Source organism: Scyliorhinus torazame, chromosome 21 (assembly GCF_047496885.1).
Source record: "Scyliorhinus torazame isolate Kashiwa2021f chromosome 21, sScyTor2.1, whole genome shotgun sequence".
Lineage (NCBI taxonomy): Eukaryota > Metazoa > Chordata > Chondrichthyes > Carcharhiniformes > Scyliorhinidae > Scyliorhinus > Scyliorhinus torazame.
The window spans coordinates 115,076,990-115,098,930 of record NC_092727.1 but is presented as its reverse complement, the minus strand read 5'-3'; the positions used below and the strand labels follow the sequence as shown (position 1 = coordinate 115,098,930).

Genomic DNA, 21,941 nt, shown 5'->3' with positions numbered 1-21,941 from the left:
AAAGGCACGCAAGGAAAGAAAGACACAACTGTGTCAATCATTTGGACTTCAAATCCCATGCTGAACACCTGGAGAGCAGAAGTTGGAGGCTGCATCTGAGATTTCAAGGGCATCAATGCTGGGGAGTATCACCACAGATACGCAGTTCCACCGGGCTGGTTTAGCACAGTAGGCTAAACAGCTGGCTTGTAATGCAGAACAAGGCAGCAGCGCGGGTTCAATCCCCGTACCCGGCCTCCCTGAACAGGTGCCGGAATGTGGCGACTAGGGGCTTTTCACAGTGACTTCATTGAAGCCTACTTGTGACAATAAGCAATTATTGTTATTAACTACAAACAGGAATGACAAACAACAAGACCCTTAAGGAATCATTAGCTAAGTGAACTCTATATACAGGGTGTGGTTGATGCAAGGTCTACTGGCCAGAAGCATCCTTTGTTCAGACCTCAAACTAGATCCTTCTGCAGATTGAGCAACCAATAAACATAAATGAAAAGCAGAATCCAAGGCTTCACGTAAAGTTAATAGTAGAACATCGCTGGAGAGAAATTGAAACTACGCACGGAATAATGTAGCATTCAGAGGAGATGCAGACACAAATAAAAGAGGCAGCGTTCAAAATTCAAAGAATTCCAGTGTTCAAAATATATAATTTGTGCAGTTAGTCTGATAGCTTTGCATGGGTTAGAATTGTAGAAACGTAGCACAAAGGAGGCCATTGGGCCCGTTAGGCTGGTCCTAGCTCTTTCGGAGATGGGTCATGCTCAGTTCCACATCCCCTGCTTTTTGTCTGTAACCTTGTTAAGTTCCTCAGCTACAAGAAACTGTGAAACTCCTCTTTAAAATTAATTACGCAATTAGCTTCCACTACCCTTACTGGCTGAAATTTCAGATCGTGCCAACTGGGAGGCAAAAAATAATTCTTCTCATTTTCGCTCCAGATTACTTGCCAATGATTTTAAATCCATGACCTCTTGATTGATTCTGAAATCCAGTAATGATATTGATTCAATAATAGCTCTTTCATTCTTTCCTTAGGTAAAAGACAGCTCGCAGATTGTATCCTGTGTAATTTGTTACTCCACAGTACGGAAACAGGCCATTCGACCCAATTAGTCTGTGCTAGTGTTCATGCTCCACTTGAGCCTCCACTAATCTTAATCTAACATTCTAAAGCATCAACAACTCCTTGTGGTAACAAGTTCCACATTCTTGCGTACAGAAATTCATTTCTGAAAAAAATTGTGAAGCTGTCTCTACTGGGTGGCACAGTGGTTAGCACAGCTGCCTCACAGGGCCAGGGACCCAAGTTCAATTCCGGCCTGTGTGGAGTTTGCACTTGCTCCCTGCATCTGCGGAGGTTTCTTCTGGGTGCTCCGGTTTCCTCCCACAGTCCAAAGATGTGTAGGTTAGGTTGATTAGCCATGATAAATTGCCCATTAGCATCCAAAGATTTGCAGATTAGGTGGGGTTACGGGGATAGGGCAGGGGATTGTGCCCAGGTGGGGTGCTCTTTCGGAAGGTAGGTGCAGACTTGATGGGCCGAATGGCCTCCTTCTGCACTATAGGGATTCTATGGCCTCCATTTTGCAACCCATTGTTGCTATTTCCTTAAACAAATAATCCCCCCCCCCCTCCAATTAATCGCACCAAGTTGGCTGTGTCATGATATGCGGACACACACATAATGATATACAGACAAGCAGCTAATGGACACAGAGAACAGGACATGACCAATAAGCAGGCAGGACACTCAGGGGTGGGATTGGACTATAAAAGACACGAGGCACTCACACTCCGCCTCTTTCCACTGAATGAACGTCTAGAGAGTCAGTCAAGGGGGTTGTTACAATCTCACCCCCCCCCACCACATGGCTAAGAGCTAGTCTGGTTCAGTCAGACAGAGTAACCACACTTAAGTTAGCAGAGAGTCGAACTCACAGAGAACTGTGCTAACTGTGCTATTAGTTCAATAAACCTGATTGAACTAACTTCAAGGTCTGGAGTATCTTTTTGATCTATGCTGCATCCAGTTGCAGCCAGTGTTATACCAGTGTACCTAACACGACAGGCTGAAGCATATAATGCATGGTAATCACTCACTTTTAACTGGTTCCTCACTGTTAGCATTGAATTGTGCAAAATATCACACCTCATAAAGCTGGAAGAACAGTTAGTTTATTTATAATGCTTTATCTTTAATAGCAGCATAATGACATCACCGAGAAACTCAACAAGATACTAAAATAAAAATTCTTCTGCCCGTCTTCTTTGTACATGGGGAGGGTGGGCAAACACTACTGCCGTGTCAAGTCCAGAGACCCCTACCAGTTTTGTAGTTTGTTAGGTTTAAAGGTCATGACTATAAATGCCAAGAGGCTTCTGCTCTAGCTGGTTAATGACTCTCATCCACCCCTCATCAGCACCTGAAGATTGAGAGCCCAACAAGTTGTCAGTAAACATTGAAATGTCGAAATTCAGAACGAGAACCATAAATATTATTTTGTGTGGCTTTATCACGGAGAGACACACTTTATTGGGTGGGCGATAATGAGATTCTGTTCTGTCTAGTCACAAGAACTGGAATTTGAGACAGTGATTTGGATCTGACAAGTCCCTTTGAAGTGAGGTTGAGATGGGATTACAGCGAAAACACTTCATCTTCACTGAAATAATGACTGTTTTGCATTGCTGGTGATGAAAAATTAGCTCGAGCTCCAATCTCAGATTGGAAGTGACATAAATATTGGAGGAACTCGGTACAAATATTTGATCTGCAATAAAGCTTTCAGACGCATTTCAGCATCAACACCTGGGGTTAGATTTCCACCTATTCATAGACAATAAGCAGGAAGCATAGCACCAGTTTTTATGTGATCTCTAAATCATATCTGTTCACCTGCTTAAGATGCCCCAAAAATATCCAGAATAGAATGGGACCCTTGACCTCCAGCAGACTCGCTGCTCCACCTGTCTCTCGGCCTCCCTTCATGGATGACAGCCTAGCCTCCGTTCAACAAGCAAAAGGATGTTGCTAAAATACAACTATTTAATATTTATATTTAGCGATTCTATGGGATTTTTGTTTCTTCTATGTTCCTATAGAGAAATAGCAAGCTTCTACTTGGCAAATACCTGCAGCGGCACACAGCCAAAATTAGAAGCTCACTGTGGAAGGAAAGACATTGTTACATCCAGATGCCCACCATTACAGCTAGGCTGAGAGCAAGCCTGGAGCCACATCTCGACTTGGGTCGGCCCACGTTGAAACGTGAGAGTAGCACTGCTCTGAAGTGTGAGTGGTGACTCAGTAAAAGCAGCACTGTTTGCAAAGTACATGACCTCGGTTCCAAAATTAAATGCTACTGAGACGACTGTCAAATCCAATTCATGTCGAACAAAATCACCTGTCAGTGCCTGAGGGAGCTCAAGCAAGAATGTGTGTGTGTGTGTGTGTGCGCGTGTGTACATTATTTACAATTTTCTGTCATTTCTGTGCCTTCTGGGGTCAGCAAGACCCATTTTCACTTGTGTTTTCACTTTCGGGAATGCTCTCCAGAGTCCCCCGTGTTCGGAATAGGTCTGGGGATGTCGAGCCATTCTTATTGATGCCACAGGACTGTGCTGCATAGTGGATCTGTCTCAGGTTATCCAGTGCGTCATTCTTTGCGTGCTTCAGGAGATCTGCTTGACCCTGAAAGAGACATAAAAACACACACGCGTTACTCACACCGAGTGCCTATTCTGCTACTTTCGCTCCCAGTTGCCTCAGCAGCGTCAACCAACCAAGTGTAATTAATACTCAAGTGTTGTTCGAGTGGTAATGACCTGGAGGTCGCTGTCCATCAGTGCGGTGGAAAATCAAAATGAGAAACAGATGCAGGAGGAAACTGGATGGGCACTGGAGGGAAATAAATTAGCTGGGATACAGGGATAGCGCGGGAGAACGGAACTGATGGGATTGCTCGACAGAGAGCCAGCATGTGCTCAGTGGGCTGGATGGCTTCCTGTGTCATAATGACTATAAGTGATTTGTGTGTTGTTAAAACTGACTGCAGGGCAGAAGTGAGAAACATGCAGGGCAGAAGTGAGAAACATGCAGGGCAGAAGTGAGAAACAGACAGGTGGAGTGCTCCTTCATTGCCACAGATTGAACTGAGCTGCTTTTATTGCAACTCAGCATTAAATAACGCAGTACAATTTGGTTCATTCCCATCAATCTGGTTGCAATGTTTAAGAAACCACCATCATCGGGTTTATTTTAAGCACTGTGGCTTCCTTTGGCTTCTGTTATCAAGGAGCTAGAACACAGGAAACGGAAGTGAAACCCTGCCTCTCATATCCTCACTATTTTTTTGTGTGCAATGCATCAGAATCAGAGGTCCGTTGCATTGCTCATCCTGGCTACACGCCCCCTCCACAGAGATTTGGAATTTCACTTGTGAAGGAAGCAGGCAGAGGCTAAAATGGGGCTATTCTTTTACCAGCAAATTGACCATCCTGTTGTGTGGCACTAAGTGGGATGGATTTCGAACAGGTCTAGTCGCTCAAAACTGGGAATTTGTGAGACGCTATGGGCCATCAGCAGCAGAATTGTACACAACCACAATCTGTCACCTCATAGCCCTGCATATTTCCCGCTCTAGAATTACCACCAAGCTGGATGATCAACTCTGGTTCAATAAAAAGTGTGTGTGTGGGGAGGGGGGTGCACACACCAGGAGCAGCACCAGGCATACCTAAATATCAGGCATCAGCCTGGTGAACCGACAGCATTTGCATGCCAAATGGCTGAAGTATAATGCAATAGATGCAATTCTACAATAGATGGAGCTAAACAATTCCACAAGTAATGGATCAGATGTAAGCTCCGGAGTTAGGTCCCATCCTGTTGTGAATGGCGATGGGACAATTAAACAACTCACTGGACGAGAAGAAAGCTCCGTAAATATCCCAATCCTCAATGATGGGGGAGCCCAGCTAAAGGTGGATAGACAGGTCATGGAGTCATGTGATAATTTTTTGCCCCTCCTCCCCCTCCACCCTGGGATCTGAAGGCCAAAGTCCACATTGCTCTACCACCACCCCCCCCCACCCCCCCCCCCCCACCCACCCCTTGCACACACTCTCCCTTCCCACCCAACCCCGCGCATAGCCGCCCTCTCTCTACCCACCACCACCTTGGTGTGCAGTAGGGAGAAGTTTCAGGTGTAGGAACAGGAAATGTGCAGGAAATGCGTTGGCCGTATAATTTCTCAATCTTCTATTACTTTGTTTTCCTCTGTATTAATCATTTGTGTCACAAACGTCAGTAAAACTCTGGGCGGGATTTGGCGGGCATGTGGATTTGGCGGGCATGTTCGCTGTGGGCACAAATCCCATCATGGCCGCTATCTGGTGAGAGGGCCAGAATGGGATTTGCGCCTACGAGATCTCAGTTTGAGATCTTCAGATCTTCCCTGGCCCCCGCCGGTGGCATGATCAGGTTCACGCCCTTGGTTTCCATATATTTATTAACAGATACATACCGAGCTTGATGCCGCAACATCTGCCCATGCCTTATCCTCCCACCCAGTCAGCCTGACATCACACCGACGCGAATCACTACTGGTTTGCAAAATCAAGAACCAGTCCTGATGACCAGGCAGGAGCGGAGAGGAGTGTAAACCCCTGGGTGGTGAGGGAAATGGCCAGGCAATGCCCCTGGCACTGCCAAGCTGCCAGGAGACTTGCCAGGCTTGCACTGAAGTGGGTACTGCCAGAGGACACTTCCAAGTGGGCTCTGGAAATGGGGTGGGGGTGACCCTCCTTCATTCTGGGGGGGCTCCCTTTATGCGCAGGGTGGGGAGGGGAAAAGACGTGGGTGGGGGGGTGGGGGGGAAAGATAGCGTCCCCTGATACTTCTGTGGCTGGTGGGGGGGTGGGGGGGAAATGAAAGTGGGGTGGTCCTTCGTCACAGCGGGGGGGGGGGGGGGAAACTTATTTTAAATGGAGATTGGGGGGGGCCCTTTAAAGATGGTGTACCGATCTCTGTGGACTATTAGGCCCCATTACACCAGAGTGACGTGCAAACCATGCTCCAGATTTCCTGTGCACGAAACGCCAGAAAGTCTGGTCGAAAGGTTGGTTGTGCTTCAGGAGAGGAACACGCCGGTCAGTCAGACCCTGTCACTGTGCCAATTTTGGGGGAAAATTCCACCTTATGTTTTTTTTTTAAGTAAATAAGATTTGTGTTGGTTGGCATTATATTTGAAATCACGAATCATTGAATCATTAGTCTTTAGCCTATTAAAAACAAGATTTACTTACAAGATATGAAATGAAACTGAGTAAATAAGAGTTAAGATACAGATCAGTAATAATGGCATAACAAACTGAAACGGCTGAATGGCCTACTCTTGTTCCCAAGTTTCAAGCTAGATATTAATGAATGGGGCTCAGCACATGTGGACAAGCATTCATGCATCAAGCGCTTTCTCCAGTCAACTCAAACCAGTCCAGATTTCTGTCATAATATACACCAGTATATCATGGTGCAGCCACACACTGATGACACACAGCAAGACCAATCAACACACACAACACCGCAGCCAATCACCAGTTAGAGCACACTCACTATATAGACAGAGGGCATCAGAGTTCCCGTTCATTCGGGATGCAGCCTCCTACAAGGACAGAGCTTACAGCACAGATCCTCACCATGTGGTGAGTGCATAGACTGGTTAGGACAGGCATAGGTCTTTAGTTTAATCTAACATCGTGTTAACCCACAGTGAAAGTATGTTCAACAGTTTCTAACTTAATAAAATAGTGTTGTACTATTTTAAGTGTTGGTGGCCTGTATGTCTTCCACGGATCCAGAGCACCCAACACATCATGGTTCCAGTAATTGAGGGATGTTAGAACTTCTTAGACCTACCTGCAAGTGATCTGCCTTCCACCAGCATACAGCCATCCTGCAAAATGGACAGCGTCCGCCCGCCGCCGCCGCTCCGCATCACCGGTAACCTAGGGGCCAACTGGAAGATATTCAAACAACGCTTCCAGCTCTACCTTGAAGCCTCAGACACCAGGAAGATCAATCTCTTCCTATCCACGGCCGGGGAACATGCCATCCACATTTTCAATTCTCTCACCTTTGCTGATGGTGAAGACAAATCAAAATTCAAGACAGTCCTCCTTAAGTTTGACAGTCACTGCGACATCGAGGTGAATGAAAGTTTCGAGCGCTATGTATTCCAACAGCGTTTGCAGGGTAAGGATGAATCTTTCCAGTCCTTTCTCACCCACCTCCGCATGATTGCGCAGTCCTGTAATTATGGGTCCACCTCCGACTCCATGATACGCGACCAGATCGTTTTTGGTGTTCAGTCGGACCCCCTACGCCAGCAGCTCCTCAAGGTGAAGCAGCTCACCCTAGCGATTGCCATCGAGACCTGTGTGCTACATGAACACGCCACTAGTCAGTATTCCTGCATCCAAGCGGCTGAAACGGCACGGCAAGGTCCCCACGAGGCAGAGCGGGTCCAAGCAATCGAGCAACTCCAGGGCCTCAGCCTGGATTAGGGCGGCCATTTCGCGCGCTTTCCGCGGACTCCCGCGCTTGTGCGCACCGAACGAGGGGACGGCGACGACGGCGCGGTGGCGCAGCGAACGTACTGACGCTACAACGTGCGGCAACTGTGGCTCCGCCCACTTAAAGCGGCAAGGTCCAGCCAAATCCCGACGATGCCTGCGATGTGGCAAACTTGGCCATTATGCTGCTTTATGCAGATCAGCTCAGCCTGCCAACTCTCGTCGCTCCAGCCAGCCTCGCATGAATGTCCGGGCCATTCAACTCACGGTCACCGAGCCCGATTCGGACTTGCTACCCGATATTGACACTGAGGACCCGAAGGCGCCTTTTCGAGTCTATCATTACAAAAATCAGGATGTCTCCGAAGCAAAGAATCCAGCCTCTATCGGTATACAGCATCGATCCGGACGATGAGTGGTGTGCCACCCTTACGGTCAACCGGTCCCAAATACGATTCCGCCTGGACACTGGTGCCTCCGCCAATCTCATTGCGCGGTCTGACCTCCAAAGCCTTTGTGTCAAACCAGCCATCCTCCCATCAGCCTGCCAGCTATTAGATTATAATGGCAATGCCATTGCTGCCAGCGGCTCATGCCAACTTGAAGTGGCGCACAGGTCATGCAAAGCCATCCTTCCCTTTGAAATAGTGGGCTCCTCGAAAGCCTCCCTTCTTGGCGCGCAGGCATGCAAGCTGTTGAACCTAGTTCAGAGAGTTCACTCTCTCTCTCCTGCTGACGTGTCTGCCTTTCAGGGCTCTGACTTCAGGGCGCAGCGCGACGCCATTATCAACCAGTACCACAACGTCTTCGAGGGCATGGGCACACTCCCGTACACCTACAAGATTTTATTAAAACCGAATGCCACGCCTGTGGTGCACGCTCCTCGCAGGGTCCCAGCACCCCTTAAGGACCGCCTCAAGCAGCAGCTGCAGGACCTCCAGAACCAAGGAACGATTTCCAAAGTCACGGAACCGACCGACTGGATCAGTTCCATGGTATGTGTAAAAAAGCCTTCCGGCGAATTGAGAATTTGCATTGATCCCAAGGATCTAAATCGCAATATTATGAGAGAGCGCTATCCAATTCCCAAGCGCGAAGAGCTCATATGCGAGATGGCTCGGCCAAGCTCTTCACCAAACTCGACGCCTCAAAAGGATTCTGGCAAATCCAGCTCGATCAATCCAGCAGGAAACTCTGCACATTTAACACTCCCTTTGGAGATATTGTTACAACAAGATGCCATTTGGGATCATCTCTGCATCAGATGTGTTCCATAGGATTATGGAACAAATGATGGAAGGCAGTGAAGGTGTTCGCATCTATGTCGATGACATAATCATTTGGTCCACCACCCCGCAGGAGCATGTTAGTTGCCTCCAGCGCGTATTCAGACGTATACGTGAGCATGGCCTCCGCCTCAACAGGGCCAAATGCACTTTTGGTCAGATGGAACTCAAGTTCCTCGGGGACCACATCTCCCAAGTGGGTGTGCAGCCGGATGCGGACAAGGTAGCTGCCATCACAGCTATGAAAACACCAGAGGACAAGAAGGCGGTCCTCCGATTTCTGGGCATGGTCAATTTTTTAGGGAAATTCATTCCTAACCTCGCCTCTCATACCACAGCTTTCAGGAACCTGGTCAGGAAGACGACAGACTTCCAATGGGTCCCTGCCCACATGCGCGAATGGAGAGAACTCAGAAAACTGACCACGGCCCCGGTCTTAGCTTTCTAAGATCCAGCAAAGGAGACCAAAATTTCGACCGATGGCAGCCAATCCGGCATTGGGGCAGTGCTCCTTCAACGTGTTGAGGCCTCATCATGGTCCCCCATTGCATATGCGTCACGTGCGGTGACCCCCACGGAGCAGCGCTACGCGCAGATAGAAAAGGAGTGCCTGGGCCTTCTGACCGGTGTTGTTAAGTTTCACGATTATGTCTACGGACTTCCTCAATTCACCGTCGAGACCGACCATCGCCCGCTGGTCAATATAATACAGAAAGACTTGAATGACATGACGCCTCACCTCCAGCGTATTCTTCTCAAGCTCCGGCGATACGACTTCCAGCTGGTATACACCCCAGGCAAGGACCTCATCATTGCTGACGCTCTCTCCAGGGCAGTCAACACTCCGTGTGACCCAGCGGGATTTGTCTGCCAGGTTGATGCCGATGTGGCATTCGCGGCCTCCAATCTACCTGCCTCGGATGAACGCCTCGCCCAAATTCGCCGCGAGACGGCGACTGACCCCTTGCTACAGCGTGTCATGCGCCACCTAATGGACGGGTGGCTCAAGGGCCAATGCCCTCAATTCTATAATGTCAGAGATGATTTGGCGGTAGCAGACGGGGTTCTTCTAAAACTGGACCGCATCGTCATCCCGCATAGCATGCGCCAGCTTGTCCTGGAACAACTACACGAGGGCCACCTTGGTGTGGAAAAGTGCCGCCGACGGGCCTGAGAGGCAGTGTATTGGCCCAGCATTAATGAGGACACAGCCGACACAGTGCTCAACTGCCCCACTTGTCAGCGCTTCCAGCCGGCCCAACCACGTGAGACCCTGCAGCCTTATGAGTTGGTCACGTCACCATGGACCAAGGTGGGCATCGACATGTTTCATGCGCTGGGTAGAGACTATGTCCTGATCGTGGACTGCTTTTCGAATTACCCGGAGGTGATACGGTTGCACAACCTCACCTCGTCTGCAGTAATTCGTGCATGTAAAGAAACCTTTGCTCGACACGGCACACCGCTCACGGTTAAGTCAGACAATGGCCCCTGCTTCGCCAGCCAAGCATGGTCCAACTTTGCCAGGCGGTACAATTTTGCCCATGTGACGTCCAGTCCCTTGTACACCCAATCCAATGGCAAAGCAGAGAAGGGAGTACATATCGTCAAACGGCTCCTATGCAAGGCTGCCGATGCTGGGTCTGATTTCTACCTCGCCTTGCTGGCCTATTGCTCCGCCTCACTGTCCACTGGCCTGTCGCCAGCCCAGTTAACTCATGGGTCGCACCGAGGACGACGGTGCCGTCCATCCATGTCCCAGACCTCGACCACGTTCCGGTCCTTCGCCGGATGCAGCTGTCTCGTGCACAGCACAAGGCCGCTCATGACTTCCATGCAGCTGATCGTCCTGCTCTGGCTCCAGATGACAACGTCCGCGTCCATCTTCCGGATGGTGGCTGATCTGCAACCGCTGTTGTCCTTTGGCAGGTGGCCCCCCGCTCGTTCCTGGTTTGTCTATCGGATGGCTCCATTCTGCGCCGCAATCGACGCGCCCTTCGTCTCGTTCCACGCTCGCCACGTGATCCTCCAGTGTCGCCTCGCCCTCCTGCTGACCCTGCCACGGACTATGCAGCGCTCCCTGTCACTCTGCCTCCCCCTGACTTTGACGCAGTCCAGCCCGCTCCTGAACCGGCGGCTCTCGACCCACCCTTGAGGCGGTCAACCAGAATTCGTCGCCCACCTCAGAGACTAAATTTATGAGCTTTTTGAATTTATGGACTCTCTGAATTGTTTTGTTGCTTTGTTTGATCGTTTCCCTGGTTTGTATATAGTGTTGATCTCGTTATTCTTGTTGCATACTGCTTCTCTGCACCAGGCACCTTCCCATGTAAATAGCCTAGTTCTCATGTACGTAGTCCTGTAAATATGTCTTCACACCCCACACGTAGTTAGGAACATTCTCACCATACATTATTTATTGCCACACACATACATTTTTTCATAAAAGGAATGTCATAATATACACCAGTATATCATGGTGCAGATACACACTGATGGACACACAGCAAGACCAATCAACACACACACCGCAGCCAATCACCAGTTAGAGCACACTCGCTATATAGACAGGGGGCATCAGAGTTCCCGCTCATTCGGGATGCAGCCTCCTACAAGGACAGAGCTTACAGCACAGATCCTCACCATATGCTGAGTGTACAGACTGGTTCGGACAGGCATAGGTCTTTACTTTAATCTAACATCGTGTTAACCCACAGTGAAAGTATGTTCAACAGTTTCTAACTTAATAAAATAGTGTTGTACTATTTTAAGTGTTGGTGGCCTGTATGTGTTCCACGGATCCAGAGCACCCAACACATCAATTTCAAAGAACCATTCATCAGCTAAATCAATGATCAATGACTCGCACAGCACCTCTCCAACTTTCAAGGCTAAGGGTAATCAGATCATAACAAAGTACCTTAAATTCCCAGTTCACATTTTACTCTGTATGGTATATTCTAAATGGATCCCTTTTATTTTTTATTTCTTGTTCTTGGCTCATGTGTGTGTAAATACCAGTGTAACAACATTGTTACCAGTCAAGCACGGCGCAGCATGGTAGCACAAGTGGATAGCACTTTGGCTTCACAGCGCCAGGGTCCCAGGTTCGATTCCCTGCTGGGTCACTGTCTGTGAGGTGTCTGCACGTTCTCCCCGTGTCTGCGTGGGTTTCCTCTGGGTGCTCCGGTTTCCTCTGGGTGCTCCGGTTTCCTCCCACAGTCCAAAGACGTGCAGGTTAGGTGGATTGGCCATGCTAAATTGTCCTTAGTGTCCAAAACGGTTAGGAGGGGTAACAGGGGTAGGGTGGAAGTGAGGGCTTAAGTGGGTCGGTGCAGACTCGATGGGCCGAATGGCCTCCTTCTGCACTGTATGTTCTATGTTCTAAATGTAAATATCCAATAAAAATAATGTTTTAAAAAGGTCTCGCAATCTTATCAATCTCAGTGCCTCAAACCATGCTCAGGCCATTTATGGATTTATATTCAAGGAATCAATATCTAAAGCATTTGTAACTGCCACTTTATCATCTTTAATAGTGAAAATGAATACAAAATTCATTTCAGCCAGACCCCCAATCCTCACTACCATGCTAAATCTTTCAAAGGACTAACTTTTCTGGCTACAAACAGGGAATGCCACCTGGCCAGCTGTTTTTTCTCCAATGAATTTTGCATTCAAATTGTAGCTTTGGTTAATTTCAACTCTATCTGATACCTATACATGTAATTTTGCCAATGTTTTATACTTTGGGAAATATTTATTTTCTAGGTTACTTTCTGACTATGTAAATAACTATTTATCTGCTCTACAACTTAGTTTCACCCACCAGCAAACCCCAATCTCCATTTTTAAAGCCTTTCTTTATACAAGTCAAATTGAATCCATTCTTACAGCAGCGAGAGCAAGTTGTCTGCAGCAATAATTTTCTCAACCAAAATAAATGACTAATTGAATCACAATGCCAGGCGGCGCCTCACAGATGGAGGCTGATGTCAGGGTCGGCTCATTGTTGACGGAGCCTGGATGCAAACGTGACATAAACTGGACACACACAAACTCTCACTCTCCCACACAATCAGCATTTTCCCACTGGGGTGCGATCAAGGTGAAGATGGGGAAATAGGGGTGGTGAAAGGGGAATATCGGGGCAGTGAAAGGAGTGAGGTGACGTAGAGGGGTGTCTTAAATGCCCACAATCTTGGTTCCCGCCACAAGGGGCTGAGATTTGCAGATGCACACCTCAAATCCCAGCCCTGCCCCCATAAGCCATTCACGCTCGCACTATCTCTGATTTTACTCCCAAAAGCTGGATGCCAGCCTCCGCCCCGCTGTGCTCAGATTCAGAACCGTGGACTGGGTCTCCTTCTGATTCCCTACTGATGCTCACCACTGCGCAGGTACTTGGCAACATGCAGCATGAGTAATGTATTTACCAACATGCAAATGTCTCTATAGCAGCCTGCACAGAACTAAGAGTCGCAATGGATTAGGTAAGTCCCATGATCGGAAACAATGGGCGAGATTCTCCGCTCCCGCGACTAAGTGCCCACGCCATCGTGAACGCCGTCGTGTTTCACGACGGTGCGAAACGGCGCCGATCTTGACCGATTCAGTGCCCGAAAATGGGCTAGGATCGGGGCCGCGAGAAACTCGGGGGGCGAATCGCTAAAGCAGCGTCGTCAGCGCCGCCGGGCATTGGCATCGCATAAAAGCAGCGCCGCGCCATCCGCCGCCTAACTGGCGTCACCCGCGCATGCGTGGTTGCCGTCCTCTCTGAGGCCACCCCGCAAGAAGATGTCGGATGGATCTTGCGGGGCGCGGAGGAAAGGAGGTCCTCCTTCAGAGAGACCGGCCCGCCGATCGGTGGGCACCGATCGCGGGCCAGACCCCTTTTGAGTGCAACCCCGGTGAAAGAACCCCCTCGCCCCCCCCCAGCGTTCCTACGCTGTTCCCGCCGGCAGCGACCAGGTGTGGATGGCGCCGGCGGGGAGCCGTCTTTTTGGGCAGACCGCTCGGCCCATCCTGGCAGGAGAATAGCGGGTGTAGCGGAGAATCGCCATCTTGGATGTCCCGGGCGATTCTCTGGCCTGTGCCGCGCAGAACTCGACGGGGCTGTTCCTGCCGCTTGGGTGCATCGCGGGAGGGCATCAGACCAGCGTCGCGGGGAAAAATGGCGCGCCAGGCAGTTCTCCAAACCGGCGCGGGAGCGGAGAATCGTGCCCAATGTGTTTCATTGTCGACCGCCCCCCGAGCTCAGCATATCAGCTCAAAGGACCAGGTTGGAGTAATTGCAACCATCTTCAGCAAAAGTGGCGAGACGGTGATACATCTCGGCCTCCTCTCGAGGTCCCCAGCTTCAGAGATGCTACTCTTCAGTCAATTTGATTCACTCCACGTGATATCAAGAAATGGCTGAAGATACCGAATAAGGCAAAGCCTATGTGTCCTGATAACATTTCAGTAATACCACTGAAGACTTGTGCTCCAGAATTTAAAAGCAAGACAAATCCAGTCAACTACCGCCCCATCAGTCTTCTTTCAATCATCAGCAAAGTGATGGAATGTGTCACCGACAATGTTATCATTTGCCCCTTACTTTGCCCTCCATGTCCAAATGCAGCAATACCGGGACAATCAGGAATGTGACGGAATACCCCCCCCCCCCCCCCCCCCCCCCACTTGCCTGGATGAGTGCAGCTCCAACAACATTCAAGAAGCTTGACACCATCCAGGACAAAGCAGCTTGTTTATTTGATTAGCCTTGAATGTTCACTTCCTCCACAACAATGCAGTGGCAGCAGTGTATACGACCTATAAGATGCACTACAGCAACTCGCCATGAATCCTTCAATAGCACCTTCCTGCGACCTCTACCACCTAGGATAAAGGCAGCACTTGCTTGGGAACAACAACACTTGCAACCTCTCCTCCAAGCCGCACATCATCTTGACTTGGAACATTATCACTGTTCCTTCACTGTTAATTGGTCGGTTTCCTGGAACTCCCTTCCTAACAGCACTGTGGGTGTACCTACGCCACATGGACTGCAGTGGTTTAAGAAGACGGCTCACCGCCACCTTTCTCAAGGGCAATTAAGAATGGGCAACAAATGCTGGCCAAGCCAGCAAAGCCTACATTCCGTGAAAGAATTTTTCAAAACCACATCACATCTTTATTTCAAAGTTACAAGCTCAGGAGTGATCATCAGGTTAAGACATTTACAACATGCAGTAAATCTCAACCTTGAAGGGACCACTGGTCATAGAAGCCCTACAATACAGAAGGAGGCCATTCGGCTCATTGAGCCTGTACCAACCCTCTGAAAGAGCCCGCCTAGACCCACTCCATCACTGTAACCCCGCCCTTGATCATGGCCAATCCACCTTACCTGCATATCTATGGTCTGTGGGGGGAAACCTGAGCAACCGGAGGAAACCCACGCAGACAAAGGGAGAAAGTGCAAACTCCACACAGTCACCCGAGGCCGGAATTGAACCCAGGTCCCTGCCACTGTGAGGCAGCAGTGCTAACCACTGTCACAACTATTATGTACTGCGAGTGCCAGGGATTAATGTCACCCCTACTCTTGGCATTAACTCACTCTACTGAAGTTTCTGAACAGATTAAAGACAAAAGAAACAACAATGTTTGAGAGAGAGTGGCACAGACCAGGAAGTCCCTGAGTTTGATACCCTGGTCTGTGGAGCAGTGGTAGATCTGGTCAGGGCAACATAAAGAAGCAATCAATACAACTGGCTTGAACTCCCCCTGGGCTAGCAGACAAAATGAACACGTCCAAGGGCCCCGCTTTACATCACTGTCCAATGACCTGCAATGGCATCCACTGTGGAATGATCACCAGGTGAGGGCAGATTAGCCAGGCCAAACTCTGTAAATTAGCCTGCCAACTCTCACCAGTGAGGTGCTCAAGTGAAGGATGGGTATCAGAGTGCTGGCAGCAGCTGTGAACCAGGCCCGTTGCTGTCCCTACACTCTCAGTGAGAGCCTTCACCTTGACGTCAACCCATGTGGAAACACCTCATTAATCATTGCCTTCAGCAGGATAATTCTGCAATTGTGCAAAACACTGCAAATGGAAAGGAAAGTATCCTCAGCAGGTCCTAACTGCACAACCAGCTCTCCCTGCAAAGAATTCAACATTGTGATTTGACTTTCTCTTATATACGAATATCCGCCTGTATATCCATGCAGATTTCATTTCCATTTGCACTAATTTATCAAGGTGACATGGAACAGCTGGGGATGTCATATTTTTGTACTTTCATCTATTTGATTCTCAGCATCTTCTCTACAGATTTACAGATGTAACCTTCCCTGCTCATCACAAAACCTCCGTCCATGTCAGGATGATACATCAATTGACCCACATCTGACTTTCTTATTCTGTCCTCTTATAGTCTCCCCCATGCCATCGTTAACCAGAGCACCCCATTCCCCCCCCCCCCCCCCCCCCCCGCTTCCTCCGAAAGCTTCTGATCCAATTCCGCAACTCCCTGAGGAGAGGAGGTGACTGAAGAACAGGGGGGCCATGGGGGGTTGGGGAAGAGTATGCAAATACACACTCACAGTGTACAGCCCTGAGATACAGTGTCTATCTTCCAGTCGGACCATTAGTCAACCAAAGTGAGTTGAATCCATCTCAAGTACAGGGTTGTAGTAGCATGTTACTGGACTAGCAATCAAGGTGGAGGTCCTGTGACGGAGTGGGTAATATCCCCGTCAGAAGCTCCACGTTGGATTCCCGCGTCTGGACCGGATGGCCTCGGATGCTGCATTCATAATGCGGTCAAATAGGTCGACTGTTGATCTGTAAATCCCTCCATTGCACCAATAGCAGGTGGTAAGATCCAGAGAACCTCCTGGTTAGCCATGTTTGACGTGGATGGCATCCCTCAAGCTATCGCCTCTGGATTCAGGCTAGCAACCTGTTCCAGGAAAAGTGAGTTCCAGGAAGCAGACGAAAGCATGTGAGTCGCCCGCCTCATTTGTCTCTGGACATGGGAAGACAGTGCAAGTTTGAATAATCCAAGGACACAGCCTTACACTTCCGAGCAAAAGCGCTAAAACACGATCATGGCAGCAGGGAAATTTAAATGCAGTCAATTAAATAACTCTGGAATTAAAAAGCGAATGTTGGTGATGGTGAAGACGAAATATCAGATTGTTGTTAAAAAACTCCTTTTGGTTCACTAATTGAGGCACGATCAATTGAACAAAGACTAAAGTTGGATACAACTGAGGCTTTATTGCTCTAAGATGTGTGGCCTCCCACAGCAGCTGGCGAAATGGCTGCTGAATGGAGGACGCGCATATTTATACTCCGCCCACTGGGTGGAGCCAGCAGGCAGGGACTACCGGCGAACCTGGAGTACAGGTCCTACCTTACATCACCTAATACAGGTGCAACAGTGGTTTACCACACTAATATCCCTTAAGGAGGAAATCTGCCGTCCATACTCTCGCTGGTCCACATGTCACTCCAGACCCTCAGTAATGTGTTGATTCTTTTGTGTCCTCAGGAATGGCCCAGCAAGGTTTCAGCTGCCCACCAACTTCTAAAAGGGCAATTTGGGGTGGGAGGTGGGATTGCTCCAGAGAGCTTTTGGAGGAAACGATTCCAGCATAAAATAAATGAGCAGCCTGGTGTGAGACTGATTGCCAGCAACAAGAGCTTTGAAGGCAAGAAAATCCCCACCATGCAAACACATGGGCCCACATCAGGAACACCCGCCTGTCTTGCTGCATGGTTGTCCACCCGATCTTCCACCTTGTTAACAGTTAGCAATGGCTATCGGTACTTGTGCTGGCTCAGAGACTTTGCAGCCATTATTAGAGGCTGGAAGCAGGGCGCATAAGAGGTATGGTTTGTAATACTTTAAACTCACCACAGAGGGGCACCACACACACTCTTAAACACCCAGGTCCGCACATCCAATCTTCAATTTGAAAATTGTGTGTATCGTTTAAAAGTTTCAGTTTTTCTTGTGCAAGTGCTCCATGTTGAAGCTGAAAATTAGGCCCGAGGCAGCAATAATAATAGTGTACTGTACCCCTGTTGCACATGCTCATAGACCATAGATTTTACAATGCAGAAGGAGGCCATTCAGCCCATCGAGTCTGCACTGGCCCTTGGAAAGAGCACCCTTCTTCACCCCACACTTCCACCTTATCCCTGTAGCCCAGTAACCCTACTCAACCTTTTTGGTCACTATTGCTATTCCACCTAACCTGCACATGTTTGGACTGTGGGAGGAAACCGGAGCACCCGGAGGAAACCCACACAGCCAGTGACCCAAGCCGGGAATCGAACCTGGAGCTGTGAAGCAACTGTGCTAACCACTGTGCCGCCCTCGCATTCAGATTTCTTACTGGACAGGAAAGGCTGTTGAGGTGCAGAGCACAGTCCACCATTCACATTGATCTGTGCACGGCATGCATTCCATGTTTTTCTCTCCATGCGAGCCAGCATTACAGAAAATTAGTGGGGGGGGGGGGGGGGGGGGGAAAAAGAGGGGGAAGAGGGGGTAAATCACCCCCCCCCCCCCCCCCGCAAAACACTTCAAAACCAATGTCAAAAACATGAGGGCCGGAATTCGCCGAGACTCCGCGCTGCAATCGTGCTCGCCACAGGGGCGGAGAATGGGGCGCCGGACCCGTCTTCCCGCGATTCTCCGACGACCGGAGAATGGCCGCCAGTTTCTCGGGGGATGGCCAGCCGAGCTCCTGCCGGCGTGGTTCACGTATGGTTCCACCCGGCGGGAGGTTGGAGTCACAGCTGCAGTGGCCGTCCTGGGTGGGGGGGGGGGGGGGAGATCCGTCACCGGGGGTGGGCCTCCACGACAGCCAAGCCCACGATCAGTGCCTACCGATCAGCGGGTGGAGCGATCTGGGGGGGCGGGGGGGAGCTACTTCTCTCGGTGCCGGCCCGATGTGTGGGCCCGCCATGCCGCGCGGGGCCGGCGCCGCTGGTGGCTGCCGCGGGCTTACGCGGACCCGCGGCCGGATGTGCAGGGCCCTGTATCGAACCGGAGCTGCGTGGAGCACTCCAGGGCCCTACTAGCCCCCTGCAAAACTGAGAATCACTCTGGACTTCCTAGAAAAACGTCCGGAGCGATTCGCGTCCGTTTCCTCGCGGGCGTGGGGACCTCGCCCCATTATTGGAGAATCCAGCCCAATATCAAAGATGTGGTTTCGAATATATTCCTAAATTAACAGAAAGCTGATTTTGGAAGCCTGTTAGCCCCAGGTTTAAAATATTGTTCACTGGGTTAAAGATTTATTCATCTGTGCCATCTGAGTTTGACTTGTATTATTTGAAAGCTGGAAGCAAAGAGTGAACTCCTATCCCTCACGGCGCTGAACTCTGTGTCAACTCAGCTCTGCTCTGGTGTGGCTGCTTTGCCGAGTACAACGCCATTATTTTTAGACATCCTTCCAAACTCATGGGTAGCTCTCCTCCCCCCGCTCTCCTCCCCCCCCCCCCCCCCCCCCCCCCCCACCACCACAGACAGCTCTCCCGTAGTCGTGTTTGCGCATCTGCCGTCATCTTTCCCATTATCGGATTCAATAGGAACACACGAGTGAATTCTCCCAGCCGCTCACATTCAACAGGGAGAGATCGCAGACTGGGAACTGGGCTAGAGATACTGCAGCATGATTTTCTACCCGGTACAGAGTCGGTGAATTTACCGGAAATCTTGAGCCACAAATGCATTTGGTCCTCATCTTTCTATCAAGAGGCTTCACCCTATCTGTAACCCCCACCCCCCGACTCCATCCCTTCCGGCACCATAGCCAAGAAAAGAGCAAAATGTTTTGACACCTTCATAAGCATCTGCTGTCACGTTTTGTACTGTGATTTAATTTGACTGACACCTCTGGCTGTTTTTTTTTTAAAAACTGCTTCTGTTAATTGAAAGAAAAATTCAACATTTGCTCCCCTTCATTGGTTGACAGGTTTTAGTTTCTGCTTTGAAATGGAAGTAGAACACCAGCTGTCCTGTCAGTTTCAGGCTTATAGGGGTGGCAGTGGCATGGTGGGAATGTCGCTGGACCAGTAATCCAGAGGCCCAAGCCAATCCTCTGGAGGCATGGGTTCAAATCTCGTCCCAGCAGTTGGTGGAATTTTAATTTAGGGATTATGAAACTGGAATGTAAAGCTAGGTTCAGAAATGGTGACTAAGGAACTTTCATTGATTGGTGCAAAAACCGATCTGGTTCACTAATACCCTTTGGGGAAGAAAATGCACCATCCATCTGGCTCCCCCGGATGAATCAGGCAACATCCTGACATAATCATACCTCACAAAGGCCCAGACAACACCACATAGAATTCCTACAGTGCAGGAGGCGGCCCTTTAGTCTTTGGATCTGCAATGACCCTCCGAAAGAGCACCTAGACCCACTCAACCGCCCTATCCCTGTTACCTGCACTTTGATCATGGCCAATACATGTAACCTGCACATCTTTTGACTGTGGGAGGGAAACCTGAGCACCCAGAGGAAACCCACGCAGACATGGGAAGAATGTGCAAAGTCATCCCAAGGCCAGAATCGAACCGGGTCCCTGGCGCTGTGAGGCAGCAGCGCTAACCACTGTGCCATCGCCAAAATTGATAATGCTTCTGCTCGGTTTTGCACCAGGGACCTTGTGCATATCAGGCAAACGTGATAATCCCTGCACTACAGAAGCAACTGGACATCTTTTGTCCCAATAGATCCACCAGAGATGGTGGAACAATGTATAATCAGAAGGAAGTTGTCCTGAGAGTCCTCTACATTAACTCTGGGCCCCACGATGTCTCATAGCATCGGGCCAAACATGGGCAAGGAAACCTCCTGCTAATTGCCACCTACCATGCCCTCCCCCCCCTCACACCCCACCTCAGGTGACGAGTCAGTAATATTGGCGTACTGAGGTTAGTAAGGGTACAGAATATACTCTGGGTGGGGGACTTCAATGTCCATCGCCAAGAGAGACTCGGTAGCATCAGTACTGGTCGAGCCCTGGAGGATATAATTGCTAGACTGGGTCTGCGACAAGTGGTGAGGGAACCAAGAAGAGGGAAAATCATACTTTTTTTAAACTTTAAAAAAAGTTTTTTTTTTTGTTTATAAATAAATTTGGAGTACCCAATTACTTTTTTCCTATTAAGGGCAATTTAGTGTGGCCAATCCACCTACCCTGAACATAGAACATAGAGTGCAGAAGGAGGCCATTCAGCCCATCCAGTCTGCACCGACCCACTTAAGCCCTCACTTCCATCCTATCGCCGTAACCCAGTAACCCCTCCTTACCTTTTTGGTCACTAAGGGCAATTTATCATGGCCAATCCACCCAACCTGCACGTTAAACCGGAGGAAACCCACGCAGACACGGGGAGAACGTGCAGACTCCGCACAGACAGCGACCCAGCAGGGAATCGAACCTGGGACCCCGGCGCTGTGAAGCCACAGTGCTATCCACTTGTTCTATCGGGCTGCCCAAGATAGAATGGGAAGTGGGAACTTCGTAAAATGGGTAATAGATTGAAAGTTTTTCATTTCATTTTGAGCGATAGACAAGTAAACTTGTTCAATAACAGCAGTGAACGCTGTGCGTAAAGTAGACTTTGAATATCAACACTATTTATTTGAAAATTCACTGTATCTTTGGGTTGTGGGGATGAGACCACGCAGAAATGGGGAGAATGTGCAAACTCCACACGGACAGTGACCCGGGTCCGTGAGGCAGCAGAGCTAACCACTGCGCCACCGTGCCTCCTAGGCAAATCATACGTCACCTCGATCTCACCAATCTACCTGTCGAAGAAGAGTCTGACCATGACAATACTGTTTTGAAATTCATTTTTTATGGGATGTGGGCATTGCTGGCTAGGCCAGCATTAGTTTCCCATCCCTAATTGTCCTTCAGAAGGTGGTGGTGAGCTGCCTTCTTGAACTGCTGCAGCCCACGTGGTGTAGGTACACCTACTGTGCTGTTAGGGAAGAAGTTCCAGGATTTTGACCCAGGAACAGCGATATATTTCCAAGTCAGGATGTAATTTGGAAGAGAAC

The 21,941-nt window shown here is 49.4% G+C and overlaps 1 protein-coding gene across 2 annotated transcripts in view; it reads right to left on the bottom strand.

Moving 5' to 3' along the window:
* Nucleotides 1-2,158: 2,158 nt before the first annotated feature.
* LOC140398536 (inactive phospholipase C-like protein 2) overlaps nucleotides 2,159-21,941 on the bottom strand; it is a 265,583-nt gene continuing 245,800 nt past the window's right edge. For both annotated transcript variants that reach the window (XM_072487317.1, XM_072487318.1), the window contains exon 6: nucleotides 2,159-3,694. In XM_072487317.1, the coding sequence (XP_072343418.1) occupies nucleotides 3,509-3,694 (186 nt within the window). In that variant the 3' untranslated portion in view covers nucleotides 2,159-3,508. The remainder of the gene's footprint in view (nucleotides 3,695-21,941) is intronic.